The sequence below is a fragment of the Agelaius tricolor genome, unplaced genomic scaffold (assembly GCF_023055355.1).
Source record: "Agelaius tricolor isolate 1412-34295 unplaced genomic scaffold, bAgeTri1.0.p SCAF_14, whole genome shotgun sequence".
In the NCBI taxonomy this organism is placed as follows: Eukaryota; Metazoa; Chordata; class Aves; order Passeriformes; family Icteridae; genus Agelaius; species Agelaius tricolor.
Window position 1 is genome coordinate 17,314,805 of NW_027269274.1, and position 24,294 is coordinate 17,339,098.

The window sequence follows — 24,294 nt, forward strand, 5'->3', positions numbered from 1 at the left end:
GTTCAGTGATCTTCCCACAGAACAAGGCATTTCAGTATTGGCAGATGGGAAGAAAATCTGCCAAGAAATCAACTCCACCTTTACATTCTCTACAAATGTTAATAGGAAAAGGAAAGAGGAAGAAAGAGAAACTTGATATAAATCCTTCTCATTTCTTATTTCTTGTACAAGTATCTACATTTGTCTAATAAAATAATTAATATTTATTCCATCTAATATTTTCAAACTTTAAAGGGCTTCTCTGTTCTGAAAATCTGCCAGGTCCCTACACAACAGTTAACAAATTTCACCAGAGGGTGGCAGCCTGCTGCTACAAATAGAAGGAAACGTCATTCTAAGAATAAATGACAAAGACTGTCAGAGCACTGAAAGAGCCCAGGAAACGTCACAAACACTGATTAAGCAGAAGGACCTGTTTGAGTACTAAAGTACTATTTGAGAGCTGCTAAACCCCACTCTACACCATTAAATTACCAAGGGATGATTACATTGTCTCATTTTTCCAAGTCTTATCCCCAATATCTCCTCTTTCCCCAATATCAACCTACTTAATGCAGCACTTCAAACACAGCAATACAAAGAATATTCAGCATTAGCAGACAAAGAGAAGGAAACTTAATAAGATACAAGAAGTTTAAAGAATACAAGATGCTACTAAATCATTATTTCAACTTTCACCATCAGCTGTGGCAAATACACACAATGTAAATCAAAACATACCTTCAATAAAACACATTTTCTTTCATAGGATCTAGGTGCTTTCTCCTGCTGCTAGACTGAGTTAAAGAAGGTGAAGAAGTGTTTATTTTACCTCCTTTTCCCAGTATTAATAGTATTAATCTTCCTACTCTGCCTGGGATGAAACCTGCAGGAATTCAGTGCATTAGACAAGCTGGCTAGAGGTGTCAGGAAGGAGAAGAGGACAGATGGACAGAGAAGGAGCACAGCTTTTGGATCTCACTGCCTGATGTTAAGAACAAAGAGCTGCAAATTCCTAAAAGCCCAGTGAGGTTTGGGCTGGATGAGCAGGCAGCGAGGTGGCTGACACGAGCACAGAGAGGCACCGGTGAATTCCAGCCTGAGGCCAGGCAGTGCCAGCACCCCCAGGGCTCAGTGCTGGCTCCAGCTCTGCTCCCAGCCCCATATCCACCTGCTGACAGGGCAGATCACCTCACAAGGTCACTGATACGTGACTCTCTGGGCTTAGCCTGCTGGCCAGCAGGAGCTCGTGCAGTTCAGCCTAGGGAAGCCCAAAACCTTGTCCCTGGTGAGGGACAACCCCATGTGCTGGTGGCTGATGGCTGACCTGGAGGGCAGATTTGCAGGAAAGGATCTGTGGGTCCTGGTGGACAAACTGAACATGAGCCAGCAATGTGTCCTTGTGGAAGGATAGATCCCTGGGAGAAGTGCATATTACATGGCTCTATGCAGATATCTACCATATGTATTTTGATGTATTGATTAGTAGGGCAGTAATAATATTTTAATAATATGATAAATGTAGTCTTGTAGTTAAAAGCTAACTTTTGTAGTTAAAATAAGAACTATGTTAGTGGGATCTTTTCAAGAAAGGAATGAGGCACTCACACCAGATAGCAGCCCCAGGACACCCAAATCTTTCAGAGAAAAATAATTTATTGCTCCATTATCAGAAGAAATGAACTTCTTCCTGCCTTGAGGGCACTGTTAGGATTGAAAGGAAGAAGTTGACACAAACCATATAGAATCCTGTGTTTGAATGGAATTTATGCAGCATGTATGAAGTGTACGAATATGCAACAGGCTGTTGTTTTTAAGGGTTAATCCTCTGTTAATGTGGGTCCTTTTTCGGGCTCCTGATGCCCAGAAAAAGGTACCCGGACTGTCTGTACCTCTTTGTCTCTATTGTCTCATATTGTCCTAATTCAATTTGTCCAAAATATTATTGCTCTAATTGTATTATTATTTTTATAACCATTTTATTACTATTAAACTTTTAAACTTTTAAAAACAAGTGATTGGCGTTTTTCACGCTCCCGGTATCCTGGGCTGCTCCAAAGGGATAAAGACAACTCTTCATTCCCAGTGTTGCTGTCACTAAGTTACCATTTGTCTGGATTCCTGTGGATTTGAGTGCTGCAAGGCTCAGGTCCCTGCCTCACACCACAGCACCTCTGTGCTGCCAGAGGCAGCCCTGTGCCAAGGGGTCACTCACACTCTGTCCTCTCCTGCCTTCCATCTGCTCCCAAGCAGGATTTGGAACTGTCCCTTCCCAGCTGAAGGACCTCTCTGGAGCACTTTCCTCTGCCCAGCTGCTATTTTCCACAAATTAATAACCAGCACATAAATATTTCTTGCTATCCTGTGTCAAAATTGGTTGTAACTGGTAATAAGGATTAAAAGATACTGAGTGAAATAAGTGACAAAGATAAAAGGTTCTTTTCTTTAAAAAAAAAATCAATAAGGGAAAGTTTGGCTATTTTAAACATAATGGAAATTTCCAGAATGTTTCATGAGTATCCCATTAGGAATTCCTGCACCTGCATTTCCCAAAAAGTGAGTGAAATGACAGACCAGAGCAGTTGAAAAATATAAACTAAGAAGTGCAATTTTTAACCCTTCATATCTGTTTGCTAAAGCAGCAAAATATCTCAGGTACCTAAACCAGGTTTAGCATAGAAAAGCAGATATGACTTCACTGTTAAGCAACTTTAGAATAATTTAATGGAATCCCAAAAAATATTTACCCATGTCCTAAAAAGAAACTGCTGTTTTCTCTTGAAGATACTCACTCCATATTCATTCCATTGCCAGTTAAAATATTGCACTATTTATCCAGAAAAACTATGGTACGCCACAACAGACAAAATAAACATTAATATTTTCATTTCATTTTGATCAGAATTTAACAGCAGCATGATAATAAAAGCAGTACTAAACTAAAAATAATGAAATTGTGTTCTGAAGGCTCTTTTTTTTTCCTCATTCTCTATGTTTAGAATTTAACATTGCTTCTTGGGCTTGTATTGGGATTTTTTCCCTCCTTTCTGGGGAAACTAGAGATTTGAGAACAAAGCTGCTAATAGGAAACATATGGAAAAGTTCTGGAGTAAATGAAAATCTGACTTGAATTCCAAATGCCACGTATCACATACCACAGTCTAAATTATCTGCTAAGATAAATGCAAGATTTACCCTCCATACTCAGTGAATCATGTGAGATGGAAGACAAGTTCTGTATGAAATAAACAAAACCAGACTTGCATGATATTGAAGAGATTTCCAAAACTAATCAATATTCTGGAGTGCGTTGGGATGTTTCTCAAAGCCCACGTGAGGCAGTAAAAGATTGGCTTGATGGAACATGCTGCCTTGCTGCAGACAGCCTTGCTGCAGTTTTTCACATAAAATATGAGCATTCCTACCCAAGTGAACAGTCAGGCTCTGCATTTAACCACTGTGCTGCTGTGGATGCACTGGGAACCCCACACAGCCAGGTGCTCCTATGCATGAACATTTTCCTGTCCCAAATCCCAGTCCAGGGGAATGTGACAATGATGAGATTTCTGGCACAGCAGCACTGGGGACTCAGTTTTGATGAGAATCTCACACATTTCCACAGGCAGCCAAGCCTTGCCCCATAGTCCCTGTGCAGCAGCAGGGAATTGAACAAGCCTGGATGCACCAGAGTAACCAGATAAACAAAGAGCCCCTGGAGAAGTGATTCACACACCTGGTTCATCCCATCACCTGCACAAAGGTTTCTATCAGAATCAGGCAGAAAGACTGAAATCAACAATTTCTCCTCACAATTACATTTGCAAGAACTATTGCAGTGTTACAGTCTCTGCTAAGAATGGAAAAAATCTTGAGCTGTCAGGCTGCCAGAGGATGGAAAATTTCCAGAGGGACAGAGAGGGAGCAAGTCACAGACACAAGCATGGACTTGCCTCTTAATTCTTCAGCTGGTCTTATTTCCAAAAGCTGTTTAAACATAAAGACCAATGAAAATATTTTTCTTCCAGAAACACTCTTCACTGAACACTTTAACTCATTTGTGGAAAAAAACCCCAAAAACCTGGCCTACCATTCTTAAAGATAGTATTTTACCAAAATTTATATCTTATTTAGGCCACCAAGAACATCCAGTCACCATTTTTATCCTTCTGTCAGTTCTATCTTATCCTCTTTCTATTCTCCAGGGCAAAAAAAGGAACAAACTGAATGAAGGAGTCACAAGTTGGTAAAAAGGGCCTAATTTCCAGCATGAAGAAACCACTTTTGTATTAATCTCATAAGAAGATGTCCAGATTCAGGAAGTGACAGATTCATCTAGTATTCTGCAAGAATAATAAAAGCAATTGTCTATACTCATTTCTCCAGCAGCAATACTGTGATGCAGCTTAATTATTACTTGCTTAAGAAAAAATTCAGTGATTAAAATAATGATAGAAATTAATAACTTCAGGAAAGCTTACTTGGTTTTTTGGAATGCATATTTTTCACTTATAGTTTAAGCTAATACATTCAGTTTCTGTTTAGTTGCCACCCTCCTGTAAATTAATATTACTGGTGTCTTATATTTCCTCAGATACTAGATTTTACAAGGAAAAAGCCTTTTGACTTAACTCCATTAAAAAAATTACTAACATAGAAAAAGAAAGCCAGATAACTTTCAGAAAAACAGCAAAACTAAATGTCAGTAGAAAAGTAGAATATTTTACCCCCATAGTCCCTGGCTGCATAATGCTGTCCTTTAATAGGAACCAGCAGGAGCATCATGTAATAGGATGAATTTTGAGATGACAGAATCAGGGTACTTTTAGGAGCTATTTACCTACCTAACCTGGGCAGTTCATGATCTCTCTGACAAACTATGCTTCTGTACAGTGGCCTGTAAATTTGAGATGTCTGATATGAAGATAAAATCTGTTGTGATGCCATACGGAAGAAAACACTTCAAACCTCACCCCACCATTATCACACCAGACCCCAAAACCACTTTCTTAACCAGGATGCCAAGAGAATCCCTTGTTTCCCCTGTCAGGACCACAGTTAACAATTAGCATTTATAAACCCACAATCTTATATTTCAGAAAAGTAGAAACTAAGCCTGATCTAAACCCAATCTTCAATATCCTTCTTATTGCTTCCCTCTAATAGATGGAAAAAAAAAGTAGTCACCCTTTATAAAAGCCCCTTATCATTATTTATGCTCAAGTCACAAACAAAGTGAGGATTTTAAAAATATAAAATGTTTCTTACCATAAACTAACTACAACTCTTGGTGCTGTTTTCCTTGAGAGCGTTCCATTGGAGCACACATGTGTAAGGCAATATTTCATTACTCCTGTTTCAGGAATGCTTTGCCTTAGCAACCCTGTGTTTTATGGATTCATACTGCTTCTAGTGCCTTGTGCTTGGGACAGAAAGGGTAATGTATGCTTCCCACTTGAATAGTTCCCTCCCAAAATCAGAATGCACAGGAACCTGAGAAGAGGAGAAAATGTGAGCATGGAAAACACATCTGTCAGATGTGCAGCTGCTTTGTAAAGGCACTGCTGTGTCTTTCTAAAAGGCACCTCTCCCCTCAAACACCTCACCATGGCTAAACCCAGTATCTAGCTCAGTCAGCAGCAGTTCAAAACAACTACCCCAGTCCCCATTCTGGGGCTGCTTTCACAACACACAGACTCATTTAGAAGTTTCAGCATGAAGCCAAGTGTTTGGCAAAGATGTGAAGGGAGATCTGGACAGCTGACTTGCATTAAAAGTGACATTTTTAAAGGGAGCTACTACTATCAGCTCAGTTCTGGTAAAGTTTAATCACTCAAAGCACTGATTTCATGCCATTCCCTTACCATGACCCAGTTAATATTTTTTAATAATTGATTTTTTTAGAACAAAAACATTATGGATGCTTATATTTTGGCTACAAACAGCTTTAGGCATTTACTCCACTGTTCAAAAAGCAATAGGACAAGGCAAGAGAAGGTGCTGGAAGCAAGACAGAACAAGGACACGCTTGCCAAATTACTATGGAAAGTCTGTAATGTCCAGATCAACTTTTCCTCCTTAATGAAATGGAAAGAGCAGCTGTGGCTGCCCCATCCCTGGCAGTAGCCAAGGCCAGGCTGGACAAGGCTTGAAGCAGCCTGGGACAGTGGATGGACCCTGCCCATGGCAGGGGCTGGAACTGGATGAGCTTTCATCATTCTGTGATTCTCTGAGTGCTGGTTTAAGTGTGAGCCTTGCTCAGGCCTTCACAATAAGGATCCCACAACAGGTAATAGAAGAAACAACTTCCAGCCAGAGTGACTGGATCAAAATAAGACCCCCCAAGAGCTCTGCCAAGGAGGAGCTGTGACTCACAAATTATTCCAACCACAGAGAAACCCTTTTGATTTGATTAACTCCCATACATCAAAAGACATATTTACTTTATGTGTGAAGCACAAGCATTGCTTCCAAAGGACCATTAATATTAAAGAAAGCCCAAACAAAATGGAGATCAAAATGGAGAGTAACCAAAGGAAATCAAGGGTAGAGAGATTTTATCTTTCCTTATAGGACAATATGCCAGGGTACAGAATGATGTGTAATAACACCTGGTGTTTCAGTGAAAGCTTCCAAGTCACAGATTCTGGCTGCATAAGGACTGCACTGCAGGCCATAAAGGCAATGTGGTGCCAGCACCATAAGCTTTGTGCTAAAAGGAGAGGATTTATTCTCTTTAAGAAAGAAGGGATAATAAAAATTAAGAACCATTTTAAGGCAGATGTTCAGTTTCCAGACTATAGGACAGAGCTGAGCAGCTGCCTGGCAGAATCCTCTGCACCACCAGGCTGGACAGTTGTGTTTGTTTGAATATTTCTGGAGCAATAGGTATTTAAGAAAAGAATCACATTCTGTAGTCATTGAAAAATCAAAGACCATCTCTCTTCAACACACTCCAAAGAGTAAATAGGAAGCACTTTCCATCACGTACAAGGGGAAAATTTCTGCTAATGCAAAACATTTTCCTACTCATGATCATTCAGGAATGCTTTGGCAAATAACTTAGACAACTACCCTTTATCCTTGCCTGGAAGTGCCTAAAAAAACCTTATAAACATGATTTTCAGATTGGATACAAACCTGAGAACAATCTGAAGTTGCAAGCATATTTTCTAACTCTTTAACCAAAATTGCAGGAAGTCCTTAGCCATAAATGAATGAAACAAGTTAATGAATAAGGTATTAATATAAATTATTATGGTAGAATTCACATGATCTCTTGTAGACATCTACCAGTTTAGGGCACTAAGTCACCAGTTCTGCTCAAAATAAATAAAAAGTGCCTGCTTTGGAATAGACACTCAGCTCCATTACCTTCCTCACTTTCTTCCCTTGCAGAACATGCTGTTCTTTTATTTACAATATTTATTAGTGAGTGCAAGACACCTGTCATATACTGTGATCATTGGTATCATTTTATATAAGACACAAATCAGGCAAACTAAAGACTCTGTTAAAGTTTGAGGTCCAACTGCTAATACTGCCTCAAGAAAATGAATATACCTGCACCAGTAAACAGTGGTTGCAAAACCAGACAACTATTCCCAGAACTCCACATGGGAGGAAAACACAGCCCAAAGTCATCTTGGAACAACCAAAGCAGGCTGTATAAAAATACAGAGGATAACAGAAAGCATATTTATTAAACAAGCTACTCAATTTCTAAAAACAAGTGTCAGCTGACAACAGTGACTCTCCTCAGCAGAGATTTATAATTTCATAAAGTTCAGGGTATTTTAGAGTAAGCAGACACTATTTGCTACAGATAATATTGCTTACATCAATTTTCAACATGTTTTATTATTCCAGTGTAAATTGTTTATGACTGCTTGTTACTGTGTCAGTAGAAACATGATGAGTACACTACAACCCTATTTAGATGCCTCTTCTGTAGAAAGTAAAATCCATCTATTTCCAAAAACCATAAACTCTCCCAATGCACTATTAAATCCTTCTAACATTTCTAACACAGCAATATATTCAGAAAAATGCTACATTTCTCCTCTTCTGTCAGTCCTTCAAAGTCATCTATCCACTACCATAAATTGATATTGTCATACAAAAAGCCTCACATATCATAAATTTGAACAGGCCAGGAAATTTGACACTTTGCTTCTGCAGTACCAATTGTTCCTTGCACATGTTCATGCACAGGTGTAACCAATCTCTAATGAGATCAGAGCTTCCTAATGTATTGCTTCTAGTGAATTCAGCCCTAAAATTCAGTGTATCACTGTTCGTTAGTAGAAGTTACTCAATAATTTCCTATGAGATTATAATTAATTCCCATGCTACAAGGTCAATAAGCTCGACTGTTTTAAGTTGCTCAACATGTTCTTCCCAGGAGCTCTTAGGAAAACAAAGCAAAGCATTGAAAACAGGCTGCACAAGATGTGGATTGCCAGAGTTTGGATCTCATAATACCACCTACTAAATGGGAAATAAGTAGGGACCACACAACAAGGTTCGGGTCAGAGGCAACAGAAAGCACCACACAGGGCACAGCTCTGTCCTCCTTTGCTTTTTTAAACAGATTAGGCCTTGTCTCAGCTCTGTTGATATGATTTGATGGCCCCTTTTCCATAACCTTTAAAAACACACGTTCCCACAGGGACACTCTCCTGGAATTTCCATTCCATCAAGAGCAGAACAGCACCAAACCTGGGAGGGCTCGGGCTGGGCTGGAGGCTCTGCAAGAACAGCACCTTCAGCATCTCCATTTGCTGAGCTCTACACTGCAGTCAGTGACTTTTCTGAGGAGTTCTGGCACAGGGTAAACAAATCCAGCAGCCACTACAGCCCCAGAGTTCAGTCAGCTCTGCCAAAGGCAAGCACAGGTAAGAAACACCTCTGGGATTGCCAGAGGCTGCAGGTGGCTGCTGCCAGCAGTGCTGGGCTGCCAGTCAAGGCCTGACAATTGGGATGCCAAGAGCTTCTGTGTCCACAGTGGGGCTCTGAAATGCAGCCCAGTCTCAGTGACATTGGCTCCAGCTGTTTGCTACCCACAGGCTTTGCAAGACACCAAATTAGAGCCTTCCCAGTTCCTTCTTATATCTGACTGTGCACTCCCTTCTTTACTGTGCCCTCACTCACAGGAACAAACATCACCAATTCTTATCTAAACCACAGAATCCCTTCCAAGTTGTCAACTGAGGATTGTTAAATTTTGAGCTTGAGGCCTTTTCAGACATCTGATAGCAGGGCCAGACTTTTGCAATTCTATTAAGATCATGTTTCCAACACAGTCCTCAGGTCTAACTTCCCTAGCTTGGCTTCTTTTGAGTTCCCTAAACCCTCTATAAACAAAATGCACTTTTTTTTTTTCTTTTGTACTTTATAAGGACCATTATAAATTTTGGAGGGAAAGGAAAAAAGAACTTACCAAGGAAAACCCACCAAACACAAAGAAACCTAAGAATTTTTTTACAGTCAGACAGTCAATATAAGAAAAAGGCCCAATAATTGAAAGTAATTTATACCTTCTTATTATCAGGGCCATGCATCTCAAGACCACTGGTGATCTTTTCTACTTTATCCCAAGAACATTTCGACTAGAATTTGGAAATTTTAAATGTGTTCAGTAGACCATATTCAACTACCTAAAACCCCTTAAATTAATAAAATAATAGAATAGCCTTTCTTGTAGCTTCAGCTCAGAAATAAAACTGGAAAAGCTGACAAGTTAATAAGTTGAATGCAGTTAATGGAGATGGTGAAATTGCAAAGATTTTAATTGATGAAAAGGATCCATCCAAGTTTAGCTAAAGAAAATAAATCAGCTTGAAGCCGACTCAGACTTCTAGCTTGCCATACATCCCACTTTGCACCACAACTGCATAAATAAAATGATGAAAAAAAATTACAAATCAACATTGAAAAGAATTCCTTCCAATTCTTAAAACTAAAAAACAAAACATGCTGAAAATTCAATAAATTTTTACAGCCATTGAAACAAGAACTCTTACATGAAGGATGCTAAATTTAATGCCCTCATTATCTGCCTTGTAAGGAAATTCCTGCCACACCACAAATGAAAATGAAGATCAAACCACACCATTTGACCAAGATCACAAAGTATAGACTTGTTTGTCTCCAAAACAGCTCTTGCCACAAAACAGGAACAGAATCTTAATATATTCCATGGCTAGAGCTGCATCAGCCTCTGAAGCTCAATGTGCTTCAAATCAAGAGCTTTACCACAATTTTTCAAAGGACAGACTCTTCTGTCCTGCCACCATGGATTTTTAAATTCACCACAGATTTTAGATCTCCTAAGAGCTTAAGAGACTTTGGGACACAATCAGTAGTAGAAAACAATACAAAAATATCAGGTATGAAATTAGAACTCTAATTTTTATCTTTGGATCAAATAGTTTTATGTATGTTTTGCTTATAACTGTTACTAGAGCAAAGCTTCCAAAAATATGTGCCCTGTTCTTTGTCTTGTGCTTGAAAAACCCCAAACTTTTTAGAAGCCTGTTACATTTTACTAACTGGTCATAAAAAACTTGGTGGGGCTTTTTTCATCTCTCACTGTGTATGTATTCTATTAATTATTAAAATAAAAAAATTACTGGTACAATGGAGCTATTCAACCATTTGTGGCACCATTACTCAAGGACTATGGAGTTTTAATTTCTCTCTTTCAACCTCTCCCTTGCATTTTGCATTCCCTACCATGACTGCTTTAGCTTATTTCCAGTTTTGCCAACTCCTACAATATCATTTTGGTCATGACATCTGGTGCCTTTCTGCATGTTAGAATTACATATGAATTATCTTCTTATATGTATTCTTGTCCTCAATGTTAGAGAAGAAACTTGAAAAGGCTGAGCAAATCATCAGCTCCATGAAGCTCAAAGACAAAAAATGTAAACTTACCGCTGCATTTTTAAAAAAGTTATGATACTTCTAAGGCACTTCTAAGAAGAATTTTTAAGAACCAGATTCTTCCTTGTGAACAGCTTTTGAAATAAAGTAATTCTTTTACTAAGCCAAAAGCATAATTAAATGCTTTGGATAAATCATACACTTAAACCATTTCACACACACAAAAAATTTCCATTTCCTCCATTTTTTTTCATATATCTCAGGTATTTAAGTATCATACAGCAGCAAAGGCAGATAACTGTACCTTCTTTCTTTAATTCCTCCTAAAACCTAAGATAAATATTTGTCTTGAGTAAAATGGTTTATGTTTCATGTCCTAATTACCCTTTGCACAAGATTTATGCTCTCTCTATGCAACTTAGCAAAAAAGATGTTGGAAAGTTACTGTGAATGTCCAACTTGAACACCACCACACCACCAGCACTGTATAGAACAAATGCTTTGCAGGAAGCAGACAGGATATAGACATTGTAGGGGCAAAATAAGGAAGATTTCTAAGAGCTTATTTACAGCACATGCTTCCCCTTGATTTTGGTAAGGTTAATTTTTTTACTGTTTCTTAACTTCATCCTCAGAGGACAAACCCTTCACAGAACTGAATCACTGCAGCTGAACCCGCACAATGAACTAATAACCTCTGTAACCATTTTTGAAGCCTTATTCTCTTTTTTTTTTTTTTAACGGGAGTTAGTAACTAAAAGAATCCTGCCAATTATATTGAAGGGATTTGAACAAAAGGAGAAATTGCTTCACAGCCTTATGACACAGCATCTACAGCAAGTGATGATGTGGCACAAAGCAGTTTTTTTAATTTTACTGGCAAATCAGAAGAGGGGCCACAAGGCTGTTATTTTGTGTTGCCTTCCCACAAGGCTCCTTCCCACAAAATATGGCTTAGACAGACCTTTTGTTCTTCCAGCTGGGGTAGGCTATGTCTTAGATGATTTCACCAGCACTAGAACTTGCTGCCCTCTACAACTTGAACTTCTCAGACATCCAAAGAGTAAGTTTTCTTGGTAAGCAGGAATAAAATGAACTGATTGTGTTATTTTTCAGTGAAGAGTGATTCATGCATGCTTTATAATATTTAGCTTTCTGCTTGAAAATACAATTACTGAGCTCTGACTTGATTACAGATGGTAAAGAATCAAGTTTCTAAGATTTTCTATTGTTTTTCAACTTTGTAATTATGTTTTATCATATTGTGTGCATCTGACCTGCATTTCCTGTTATCAAGTTTCACCTGAGTGTTTTAAAGCTAGGTAAATTCTTAGAAATATTTCATGAAGAGGTGTCAGTGTCTCATGCTCTGAGACACCACCTGCAAGCCTGGCAGGACAGTTACTGTTCTGCCAGTAAGATACTCAGGTACAGCCAAAGTATCAAAATGTCTCCCTAAAGCAGCTCCACCCTCTCCATTTAACCTGTGGGAGACCTTGGTACATATTACTTCTTATTTGTCATTTCATCTGACACAATGGGAGCTCTTTTCACATTGTCCACATGGCAAGTAGATCAATCCCACAATGGCCTTATTCCTCAAAGTGAGAAGACTTACCTGAGTTTTCCCTCCTGGTTTCCAAGGACAACTGTGGCACCAAGAATAAAAATTATTAATTGGAAGTTTTGTGACATGAGAGAATAGAACCAGAAGGTGAAGCTCAAGTTCTAGACTGCAACTGAAGAGGGAGGACTCAAAAGGAAGAAAAGAAGATGAAATAGGCAAGGGGGACAGACTGGGATCTGTTCCACAAAACCAGAAGGCAGCTGTGGGAGTTAGAAACAGATTTTAGATAGACACCAACTGGACTGATTAGAAGATGTTTTGATCTACACTGCCTGAAATGTGACACCCAGCAAATTCCTCCTGAAGCACAGAACTCCTTCTCATCCCAAGGCAGTGCATTTATGCAGCACTGTGGTGCAAGGCTGCTCTGTGTCTCTGCTAATTGCTTAATTAGCTGGGACATCCCACACTGCTGCAGGGATATGGAGTCCCTGACTTTGCAAAGGACGTACCTGGAGAGCAGTTCCTGACTCCAGTCAAACCTGGTTTGAGGTTTTGATCAGTTATGAAACTGGACTGCACTGAAATGCAAAGTTAGATGTGCAGGTTGGGCAATGCCCCATGGTGGCACCCAGCCACTGGTACACAGCACAATTGCAAGGATGCAGCAAATTCCAATTGTTTGTTACTACTGCTCTTCTTAGGCTTCTCTCTGTGCTATTCAGTTGATAGAATACATCACCCATTAGGTAACCACCAGAAATGACTACTTGTCTCCTCTCCTTTGTTACTGAGAGTGTTCAGTAAACAAATATTGACAGAGTCCCTTGGGTACAAAACATATATGGAAAACAAAAAGGAGAATAACTGCTTTTCTCTCTCTGCTTCAGGGTATACTGAGCAAAGTCTCTTAAATTTTTCCATGACTTCTGTGGTTTGACTTGCAATGTAACATTTTGACTCACTGCTGCTTAAATTGAGCAGCTTGACATGATTCACAGCTCTCATTCTGCCAAATAACATGGCTCCTTTGACTGCACAAAGCACTCTAAAAGGTTAGATTGGCTTTGAGCATCAGAAATTTGACCTGCAAAATTATTTGCCTTTCACAACATCAGGATTTCACCTCAGAAGGGCATTTTGGGAAGTAAATTAGTTCACATCTATAAAGAACATATGATTACAGAAGCAGAAGAAGACTACAAAGAAAACTTAACACTAAAGTTTTATACCACTAAAGATTTATAGCATGTGCAGTGCACAATGGTTGAATTGCACTGGCTTTAAATAAATGATGGAACAGAAAAATTACACACAGTACTAAGTCAGTCATGTTTTGTGGAAAATAGAAAAACAACACAAAATGCCACAGAACATACAATTTGCAAAGCCACAGCTTTCTACTTTACGTAACATACAATATTTCCAAGTAATCTGCTTCAATGTTCTTTTTATAGAAACAATCCTGTTATGGTACCCTTCAGTACCAAGCACAGCACAGGTGGACACCTGACTTCAGACTTGCCTGAAGTCAGACCAGAAAACCTCTGTTTACTTCAAGGACATGAAATTTTTTATGTGGAAGGTACAGATCAGAACTTGGGTTTCCTAGTAATGTCACAGACAGTGTTGCCAAAAAAAGACATTATTCTACTTACTTCATTAGATGCTGCAGCTACTTAAAACTGCTGTGCTATTTGCTTTATAACTATCTAAAATTTCATGTTTCTTCTCATCAACAGGTCACAACATATCAATTTAAATATGGGGATTCTGAGCCACCTACTGATCCTCCACTTGCTCTGGGCTGCTTTGGTCTTTTGTCAGTATGAAGACTATGATTTTGAGGATGAATATGGTGGGGAGCCAGATCATCAAGTTCCATATTATTTTAACCCAGATGCTCAAGTTGAAGCTCGTTTTCCTTTCCCAGTTGAGTGTGCCAAGGAATGCTTCTGTCCACCAGCTTTTCCCTTATCAATGTACTGTGATCACAGGAAACTCAAAACAATACCAAACATCCCCAGTCATGTCCAACAACTTTATCTGCAAAACAACAACATTGAAGCTGTGCCTGCAGGACCATTCACTAATGTTACCTTCATAAGGGAAATTAACCTCAGCTACAACAATATCAAATTCCATATGATTGACCACGGTGTTTTTGCCAAACTTTCACACCTAGTGCAACTTCATTTACAACATAATGAATTAGAAGAATTTCCATTCCCTCTGCCCAGCTCTCTAGAGAGACTCCTCCTTGGTTTCAATAACATTTCCCGGTTACCTGCAAATGCATTGGAAGGATTGCTCAACATGACCACGCTTGACCTTTGCAATAACTTACTTGATGACTCAGTATTCAAAGAAAAACCCTTCTCAAACATGAAAAATTTAATGCAGCTCAACTTATGCAACAACAAATTACAGACAATGCCTCCTGACCTGCCACCATCACTTCGGCATCTTTCTCTTGAAAATAACTCCATTTCTCATATTCCAGAAAACTATTTCCACAGACTTCCCCACATCATTGCTCTAAGAATGTCCCACAATAACCTGCAGGATATTCCACCCAACACCTTTAATCTACCCAACCTTCTAGAACTTAATCTTGGACATAACAAATTGAAACAAGTGTTCTATATTCCAAGAAGTTTGCAGCATTTGTACATTGAAGACAATGAAATTGAAAGTAGGTTGATGGTTAAACTTGGTAAAAAGCAATAAACTTAGTGGATTTGGGCATTGGTCATGGGAGGAGGGTGGGGAGAATATCATCCTATATTCTTTGGGATGCAATATAAACACATCCTCAGTCATTTGAGACCAATTTGAAATTAGAGAGGATTTAATTTTTGAAGCTTTCCTCTAATTAACAGTTCTTTGTAAAAGTTAATACCAGTTTTTCATGTAACAACTATTTTTTTTTTTGAAAATTGCTTCTGCTTCAGCAACTGATAAAAACATACAGAAAAAAGGAATTATGAAAATATTTCATTCTCATAAAGCAGTAATTACAAATCCCTTACCTCACAACCTTATATTTTGCAAGCCCCCAAACTGGTACCATTGTCAGTTACAAAACTGATTTAAACCATAGAGAAGGGTTATATTACTGTGCCCCACAAAAACATTTTCCATTTTAAATTTCAAAACATAAGATTCACTTTTGCAATAGGTCTAAAACATGACCACTTTCTGCATTTGAATTCATATTTTTCACTCTCTTACAGACATCAACGTTACTGTGATGTGCCCCACTCTGGACCCACTGAACATCAAGCAGTTAACCTACATACGGGTGGACCAGAACAAGCTCACAAGCCCCATCAGCACCTACGCCTTCTTCTGCTTCCCCCTCATCAGAACCATTTATTATGGAGAGCAAAATGTCACTGTCAGCAGGCCAAGCCAGCTCAGAACACCGGTGTTCCGGCGGTTTCTGACACCAGAGGAATTCCAGGAAGCAGAAGACAATCATGAAACGCTCAATCAAGGAACTGAAGAAGATCATGAAGCAGAGGACAGCTATTTTCATCCTTACTATCACTGAAGCAATCACTGTTAATAAGTATATATAGAAACTTCTCATTAGTCTGGGTTATTCAGATCTATCCTAGGACAAGTGGGCAGTTTGGGATATTCAAGATGAATCGATAAAGCAGAGATAGGAGTTTAAAGTAGGTAAATGCCCTATTATTGGTGTAGTAAAAAACAATACTAGGAACAAAGAGCACTCACCTGTGCATTAGATAAAGGTCTGACACATAACCTGGGTTGATGATGGGCTCACCTTTGGGTGAGCAGCCAAAGTGAAAGAAATTTGACTTGAAATTCTGTTCTAAAGTGATCCAATTGCAAAATGACTAAAATATAAATCAGTGTCATAATTCAATAGGAACAAGTGATTAAGGCCAAAAATCCATCCAGCTCTACATCCTACTGCTGACAGCAGTAGCAAAGAGATGCACTAGAGAGAAGGACAAGAGATTACAAAATACTTCCACAAGGTTCCTCCACATCTCCCAGAAATACAGATATTTCTTCTTTCAATTTCCAACTGGATGAGGACATCACAAATATGGAGCTTCAAACCTTCCCCATATTATGTTCCAAGTGTCTTGCCAAGCTGTATTCCAACACTCACTTCTTTGGATGTCCTTTAACTACCACAGTCTTTCAAAGGAGATTTCAGCTTATTACTAACACAGGCAATAAATAATCTTTCACCAAGCTGCTGGGATCTAGGGAAAAGCATGTGCTTTAACACAACTGAACCATTAGCATTTAGATTTTCCCTATGCTTCAGCCCATGTTATTTTAGAAGACACATAGAAATATAATGTAATCTTTGCATTTAGAATTATTCATCAAGTAGGACAGTTACAAAGAAAAGCATTGCAGGTTTTTTTAACTATTAATTTCACTATTAATCTATCCCTCTGCACAGCTAATACCAATTAGCTGCATTCTGCTTCAAATTACAATCAACATTGCTTTAAGTAATCTGAAGAAAACTTTGAGCTATGCAAATTTTTGTTATATCTTATGCATAGAAACAGATCCAGATAACTACAGGGAAAGATAACACTATAGAGCATTTTATTGCCTTTTTTTATCACTTTATTTTTCAGCATTTTTTCCCTGATAGAGCTTTGCTAGCTGTGAGGAAAAAAAAATCCCTATTTTCAAAATGAAATTTTTGCAAGTGATAGATCCATACATTGTACTACCAACTTTGATAATTTTATTTAGTTGTCCTACACTCAATGCACAATGTAATCAGATTTCTATTAGAATTTGAGAAGCTAGGCAGTTTTCATTTTTTCTCTTAGAATTTCAGGGTTTTTTTTAGGCCCATATTCATATTTATGGTTTCTGATGTATCAACTGAAATATTAAAAAAATGAAAATACTTAATTACTTCTTTTTAAGAGAAAGACTTATTGTAAAGCTATGAATATAAGCTTTAAGAATATATATAGACTTTAAGGACAGCTGGTTGTAAGAATTTGTGGGTACAAAATTTATTCTATTGTTATTAATTTGTGGCTCTTCAGCCAACTAACTTGAGAAATCTGCTCCTCTCTCCTTCCCCTTTTTCTTATCTGCATTCTGAGCAGATCCAGTATTCATAGCAAACTATTTTATGGTCACCTCACAAATTCACAGCACTACAGAATGTCTGCTTTTTTTTAAAAAAATAATTATTAATGTTTATCACCCTCAAACACCTCTGGGTTTCTGAAAAAGGAACATATACATGTATTCATTCCTTAAGTACTCAATATCATTTATGTACACTATATACAAGAATTTAGATATATCTCTAACTTTATTGCTTCATTAATACATACATACAAAAAATGTAGTATATTAACCTTTCAACTATTTCAGATTTTAAGTGAATGGTGCACAAAACGTAAATCTAAAATAAGAGGCTTTTTTGAAAGGCTTGCTCAGCTTTAAAAATGAAAGAACACTATCCTGCTATAGTGAATATTACATCTTCTATCACAAACTTTTTGCTTTTTAAAGACATTTATGAAACAAGGCTTGGCTTTAGTCTTAAAGTAGAAGTCAAAATATTGACATTATATACATTTCTCAAAGTCAGACTGGAAATTATTAAAACTTCAGAGCTGTCTTATTACACTTGACTCATTCAGGTAGAACATGAAATTTGTATTACAAGCAGAACTATTATAACTCACTTTTCTTTCAATTAATACTATTATATAATCTGTTACACATAGGACACTTATTCCAGAAAGGCTTTTACAGTGGACAGAGAACTACAGACTTGGTGGCCTTAGAGAAATGAGAATTATAATAAAGTACTGGATTAATGGATATCTAGCTGAGTGAAATTTGCTCTGGGAACACAGGGGATGCTGTCTGTAAAAGTCATGATGTTTTTGCCTTCCAAATATCTTGGAGTTCTCTGAGGGAATCATGAAGGATTTGGAAAAGGGGGATCCTGGTCCAAACAGCCTACAAAAATTCCTAAAGGTTTTTAAGGAAATTAAATTGCTGCAGATTAAAAGGCAACATCACGAACAAAGATCAGATAAAGTATAAGAAACAGCCTAAGAATAAATGGTCAGTTCTTGCTGTGGAGGGAATCCCACTGGTGGGAACTTTGCAGAGGGCCTGTGCTGGAATTTATTCCATTTAAAATGCTAGCAAGAGATAGACAAACCAGGCTGAGAAGTGAGATGCCAACAATGAGCGCTAAGTGTTGCTGGAGAACGGCTGCAAAAGTCGTCAGGATGCTAAAAGAGCCAGGGGAGCTCATCACAGTTAAATGAGAAGTGATGTGCATGGAAATGATGATCTTAGTTCCACATTAAAACTAATGAAGGGTGACCTCACCAACACCACTCAGGGAGCAGGACTCAGAAGTGCTCCAGTAGCAATAGGTGTGCAGTGAAAACTGGCTCAGCATCCAGGAGTCACAAAAAGGAAACTCACATGTAGAGAGTAACCAGAGACAAATGGAAAACAGGAAACACCAAGACACTGCCATAAATCTGTGGCTCACCCAGACACTAAATGCACTATTGATTTCCCAAGCCTCAGGTAGCTGGTGTAATTACACAGGGCATGATTGGAAAAGGATTAGAGCAAGGTCACCCAAGGTAAGGATTGGCTTCTATATCAACAACATGGAATGCACTAGGGCTCAGCAAAGAGATGGCTGAGGGGGTACAGAAGATAGCCACAAAATTATGGGTTGGACTGACAGCAAGGGTCTGGGATCTGCTCCAGTGCAAGGGAAGGAGCCACCAAATGAAGCTCACGTGTCCCATGTACCCGAGGGCACAGTGGGTGCAGCAGTTTCAGACGTGGTGTTGAGAAAAGACACAGACAGTAATTGGGTTCCTTGGAGGAGATCCATTAAAGGAAACACAGTAGGGACAAAAGTGCTGAGCTGAAAATAGCTGGAGAATGAAAGAACATTTGAAGACAGGGCAGAGACAAGGATCATGCATCATTGTTCTATTCTCCTCTTCCCAAAGCCTCTGTTCATGGGCACTGCTGCACACAGGATATTGTACACTAACCTTTATTACCAATTCCACACCAGTTCTGTGTTGTCACTACCCTGAACCATGGTAATGTGCTGGTTCTGCTCCTCACTACCACTGCCTTCAGACAGTGTAAAACAGACTTGCTTCATGTTTGCTCTGCTACTTACTGACAAACTATACAGTGTTTTTAAAGCAGGAAATAGGTTCATAAACTAAGAGCTAAACATGCTATTTATTTCATCAGTAACAGCAAAACCTAACAATGAAATAGCTTAATGAGTTTGTTTACAGCACAGTCAGAAAATACAGAAACAAAGCTTGATCTGAGTTTTAACTCTGCATTGCCATGAACAATTCAGGTAAAGTGCCAACCACCACAAGTTATTATAAAAATCACAAGAAAGAGAAATAAAAGTAGTTTAATCTAACTATTTATATTCCTTTCTTTAGCCCAAAAAAGTGGGAATATATTTTGCTTTTTCCTGATAAATATTTTTTACACTTTGCTTCAGTACTCTGGTCACAAAAGTTATGTGGCTGAGGACAGAAGCTCCTTTAGAGAAAACAGATGTTTTACAGTTCACGTTTTCTGCCTTAGTTTAACATATTCACATTCCACTTTTACAATACAAATCCATTTCCTTCTTTGTTGCCCAACCTTATCATTGTGAGCTATAAGCATAGGCATTTCCTACCTGAAAATTAACAAAAAAACCAAATACACATTGAAGAGATTTCACTATCATTTTCCAGTACTGCTGCAAGAGTATGAACTATTCAGCTATAAGCCAATTTGTGTATACACTATTGCAACTTATGGAATTCCACAAATACAAACATTTTAAATGTTTTAACTGTTTTGCCCAAAATTGATATTTCTAACAATCTAATTATTTTAAAAGGAAAATAAATAGAAACACAACCTTGTAATTAATTGCATTAATTCATCATCTACAGAGGAAAAAATGCCCATATTCTACAAGTACAACACAAGGACAAGAGATAAATGTGAGGATGAGCCATGAACACAGTAAAGCAGATGCTATGAACAACACAAGGAACAGATGCCTGGAACACTGAAGGAAAATATGGATAAGGCCAATGATTCTTGGAGCCCTGACTCAAATGTCCCTGTGGACATAGTAACAGCTCTCAACAAATGATGGTATTGTCATAAGGAAGTAATGCCAATTCTGGAAGGAATTCTAAGAAATTGTAATAAATTGCAGTAGGTTGGCTTTTGTTTCAGGATGTAACTGATGTCACATAGCAAAGCTCAGGAGAACATGTGTTCAACAGAGAGGTCTGGGTAAATAGACAGCACTGTTACTCTGCTTATCATTTCTATTTGTTAACCGCAGTTTGATTTCTGTTTAATGTTATACATGATTTTTGCAATGTGCTTTATTCATTTATAACACAGTAACTGATAAAAGTTTTTTCTTTTCCAGAAATGCAAGAAATAAAGGTAATGTCTTCAGCCTTAAAAAATTCTGATTATAAATCAGAAACATATGCAAGGATGTTCATACAATCACTAGGTCATTTTTCAGCTGTCTTCATTTTGCAGCTGGTGGCCCTAACAGTGACCTAAACTGATTTAATTCACTGGAAATAGTTGTAACTTTTCATAAAAATCTGGAGGTGTTTATGCATAACTATTTCATTTCAGGTACTTCTTTAGTGATTCTGAATCTTGAAGAATGTTCTGTTTTCTGTCTAGGACATGATGACATTTATTTCACATTTAACACTACCTCTGAACCCTCCTCCATCCCTCAAGGGTGCTGAGTTGGAATTGCCTTTGCTTTACACAACTCTTCTATAGCACCACCTTCAGTTCTCAAACCAGCAAAGAAACCAGGAGATTGCTCCCTCCTCCCTCTGGAATACTTTTAGTTCCCCAAATAAGTACAACTCCATCACCATTATTGGCATTAAACTAGCTTAAAAACTATTTTTACACTCTCTATCAGGACCTTAACAAAAAGCAGAAGGGAATGAAGGAGTCTGAGAAGTTTCATATCATACATTTATGCAGCAGCAAAGAGATAAAAGTAGTTTTAGAAACTAGAATTAATCCCACATAAATATCAAAAGAAAAGGCTTGTGTTTTAGAAAATAAAACTGTGTAGAGAACCAGTCTAAAAAGTTATTTCATTTAGGTTACAAAAGGAGAAAATAAAAATAGAAGCATCGAGTTCAGTTCTTACATCACTTAATGCTTTTACCCCTTTTAACAGCCAATCTCTCACTGTTTGCAGATTATGTACATGTTATCAGGCTGCTGCAATAACTGCCTTTTCCTCCATAAAACCTTTTCTATTATAATTACTCCAATCCAGAACAGCTGGTCAACACTGTGAGGTGTTTAAATCACACTCCACACAAGTTATGCCAAGGAGCCTCCAACATGTTACCTTCCACAAGAAGCAGGAATATCACACACAGAAGAAAATCCAGCCTTGTGCCCAAGTCTATAAATACCCAAAAATCTTTAAAAGCTTTCCTAATTTGCCCTCATCTCATTCTGTCCTACACAGATATCTGGCCAAGAGAAGACACTGACTTTGAGCATTCTCAAAGGGATTCCCAGCACCCACACAAGCACAGGGCAGTTGAGCAATAATCCATAGTACTTTTTTTTTTTCAAGAACACTTATAAACAGTAAAACTCAGAAATGGCAGAAGTAGCCAATATCATCCTTTAGAAATGGTGACACAAAATGAAAGCCAAGGTCTTTAGGCAGCTGCAAAGTGCACTTCCTCTGTCTAAACATAGAGCAAACACAAGTTATTAAAAAGAATATCAGCTTTGGTTTATTTCATAAGGAATATCTTGATAGGAACTTCATGGGAGTCTCCCTAGAGCTGCCTCAGCACCCCAGAGGTAAGGCCCTGTGGTTTTTCCTCCCCATTTTTCTTTTTCCAGTGTTCTGCCTCCCATTGCACAACCACAAATCCTTACATAGGCAGTGCCAGCCCCTGCTCCTGTGTAATTCCTCCAGGCACCTTGGAGAAGTCATTTCCAACCTGTCTTGCACAAAGCAAAGTCTACCCACTCTGTACTGACATATAAACTAAATACTAGATTATTTCCCAGATGCTGAAGATTTAGTCAGCAACATGGACAGTTTGGATAGTTACCCTCATTTCTGTATTGCTCTTCTATGCTTTTCCTACCTCTGCCATCCACACCCATCCAGCTTCTCACTTTTTCTTCTCCTATTCTTTGTTGTCTAACATGACAGAAGAAAACCTTGGGGAACAAATTTTACACCTATTCTGTATGCAAGCCTTTTCACCTAAAGCTAAGTTTTCCTGACAACAGAATCCAGAGACCAGAATGCAATCCCATTAATCTGGCTTGGGTTCTATCCACTACAAGAAGTCTTGTGGTTCATTTACACCTTCAGCTACGCTTTATAACCTTACAAAATGACAGGGAAATGACTACTGTTCAAATTTAAGTCATGATTCCATGTCAACAAAATTAGGAAAAATAACCTTTTAAAATTACTAACAGTCAGTACAGCTGAAAGTATTTTGTGGGGAAATCAGTCAGTGTAAATGAGACATCATAGGGAAATCAAAAAACACATCATGGACACATTTATCAAAAACTGGAGCTCAATGAGTTAACAACACAGCAGGCTTAGGTTTCCAGAAAAAAAACCTCCTTCCAAGTACATGGATCCCTGTAACCAGAGTCCAAGCAAGAGACACTTATACATCCAATTTCCAAGCACTAACAGTGCCTAGAAAGCACTCCCTGCTTGCCAGGGTGTTTCCTGTGAGCTCCCCTACTGCCAGTGCATATGAACCACATATTTCATCTCACATGATTTGGATATTTTGGTTATTTCTATTCATTCTGAGCAGGAAAAAAGCAGTTGAAGGTTTGCAGTCACCCATACCACCCCCATCCTTGTGCTGATCTGAGCATCTGCTACATGTTCAGATAAAAACTGACATTATTTGCTGATGTATTTTCTTTCATGGCAATGCTGACAAACTATGGGACAAAGTTACAACTTTATTTGGCACTGTGAGCTACTCCTTGATGACATCACACCAAATGAACTACTTAACATCTCCCTCTTGGAATGTATTTGTAAGGAAGTATTGATGAGCTTCTGAGAGGTGCCTCTATTGCAGAGTACACACATGACAACCTTTTTGTGATAAGCACACACCTGAAATCTTGTGATCTTGATGAACACAGACTTTTCATGTTTTGTGCAGAAGCTGGTCCTGAAGTTGTCTAAAAATTCAGAGCCTCTTCTCCTCTTGCAGTTGAAAACAAACTTGTTTCCTTGAATGAAGACTTGCTACATTTTCAAGGCCACATTTATCTAGCAGTTTTCCCTCATTTTTTCAAGTTGTCATATGCAAGGAAAAGATAAAGCTGTTCCTAAAACATTCTATGTAGCTGTGAAATCTAGGATTTCAGTACTTCGAAAATAAATTATCATTAAACTATGACAAGTATATTTAATATTTTATGTTTTGCTTTCAGCTTCAATACTTAGTAGTTTTTTTCCCTTAGAATAGTTATCCTTTGATTACATTAAAGCACTGGAAACATTTGGATGCCCCAGAGCCAGAGGAAATCCTAACGTGGATGTTTGGCAGATGGGTGGCAGCAGGAAAGGGTGAGTACAAAGCAGAGCTGTGTCATTATTTCCCAGACAGGCAGGAGGGATGCTAAGCTGGTACTGACACTGCAATTCCACCACTTCCAAACTGCTGCTGTCATTGTTCCAGCAGAGCAGCATCCAGTGGGATTCAGGGCCCAATTTCCATTATTACTGAGCCTCTTCC

General features: G+C 38.3%; 2 protein-coding genes across 2 annotated transcripts in view; one reads left to right on the forward strand and one right to left on the reverse strand.

Moving 5' to 3' along the window:
* CENPP (centromere protein P) overlaps nucleotides 1-24,294 on the reverse strand; it is a 115,054-nt gene that overhangs the window by 63,647 nt on the left and 27,113 nt on the right. The gene's annotated exons all lie outside the window — the stretch shown is intronic.
* OMD (osteomodulin) lies at nucleotides 11,604-15,989 on the forward strand. The gene is made up of 3 exons (XM_071439224.1): nucleotides 11,604-11,942; nucleotides 14,176-15,128; nucleotides 15,670-15,989. The coding sequence occupies exons 1-3, from the start codon at nucleotides 11,686-11,688 to the stop codon at nucleotides 15,987-15,989; spliced, it is 1,530 nt and encodes a 509-aa protein (XP_071295325.1). The 5' UTR covers nucleotides 11,604-11,685.

Bases quoted from the DNA above. Each gene is read 5' to 3' on its own strand.
- OMD (XM_071439224.1), top strand. From the start codon at position 11,686: ATGACACAGCATCTACAGCAAGTGATGATGTGGCACAAAGCAGTTTTT. The intron at 11,943-14,175 runs GTAAGCAGGAAT...TCTCATCAACAG, and splicing joins CCAAAGAGTAAGTTTTCTTG to GTCACAACATATCAATTTAA. The intron at 15,129-15,669 runs GTAGGTTGATGG...ACTCTCTTACAG, and splicing joins TGAAGACAATGAAATTGAAA to ACATCAACGTTACTGTGATG.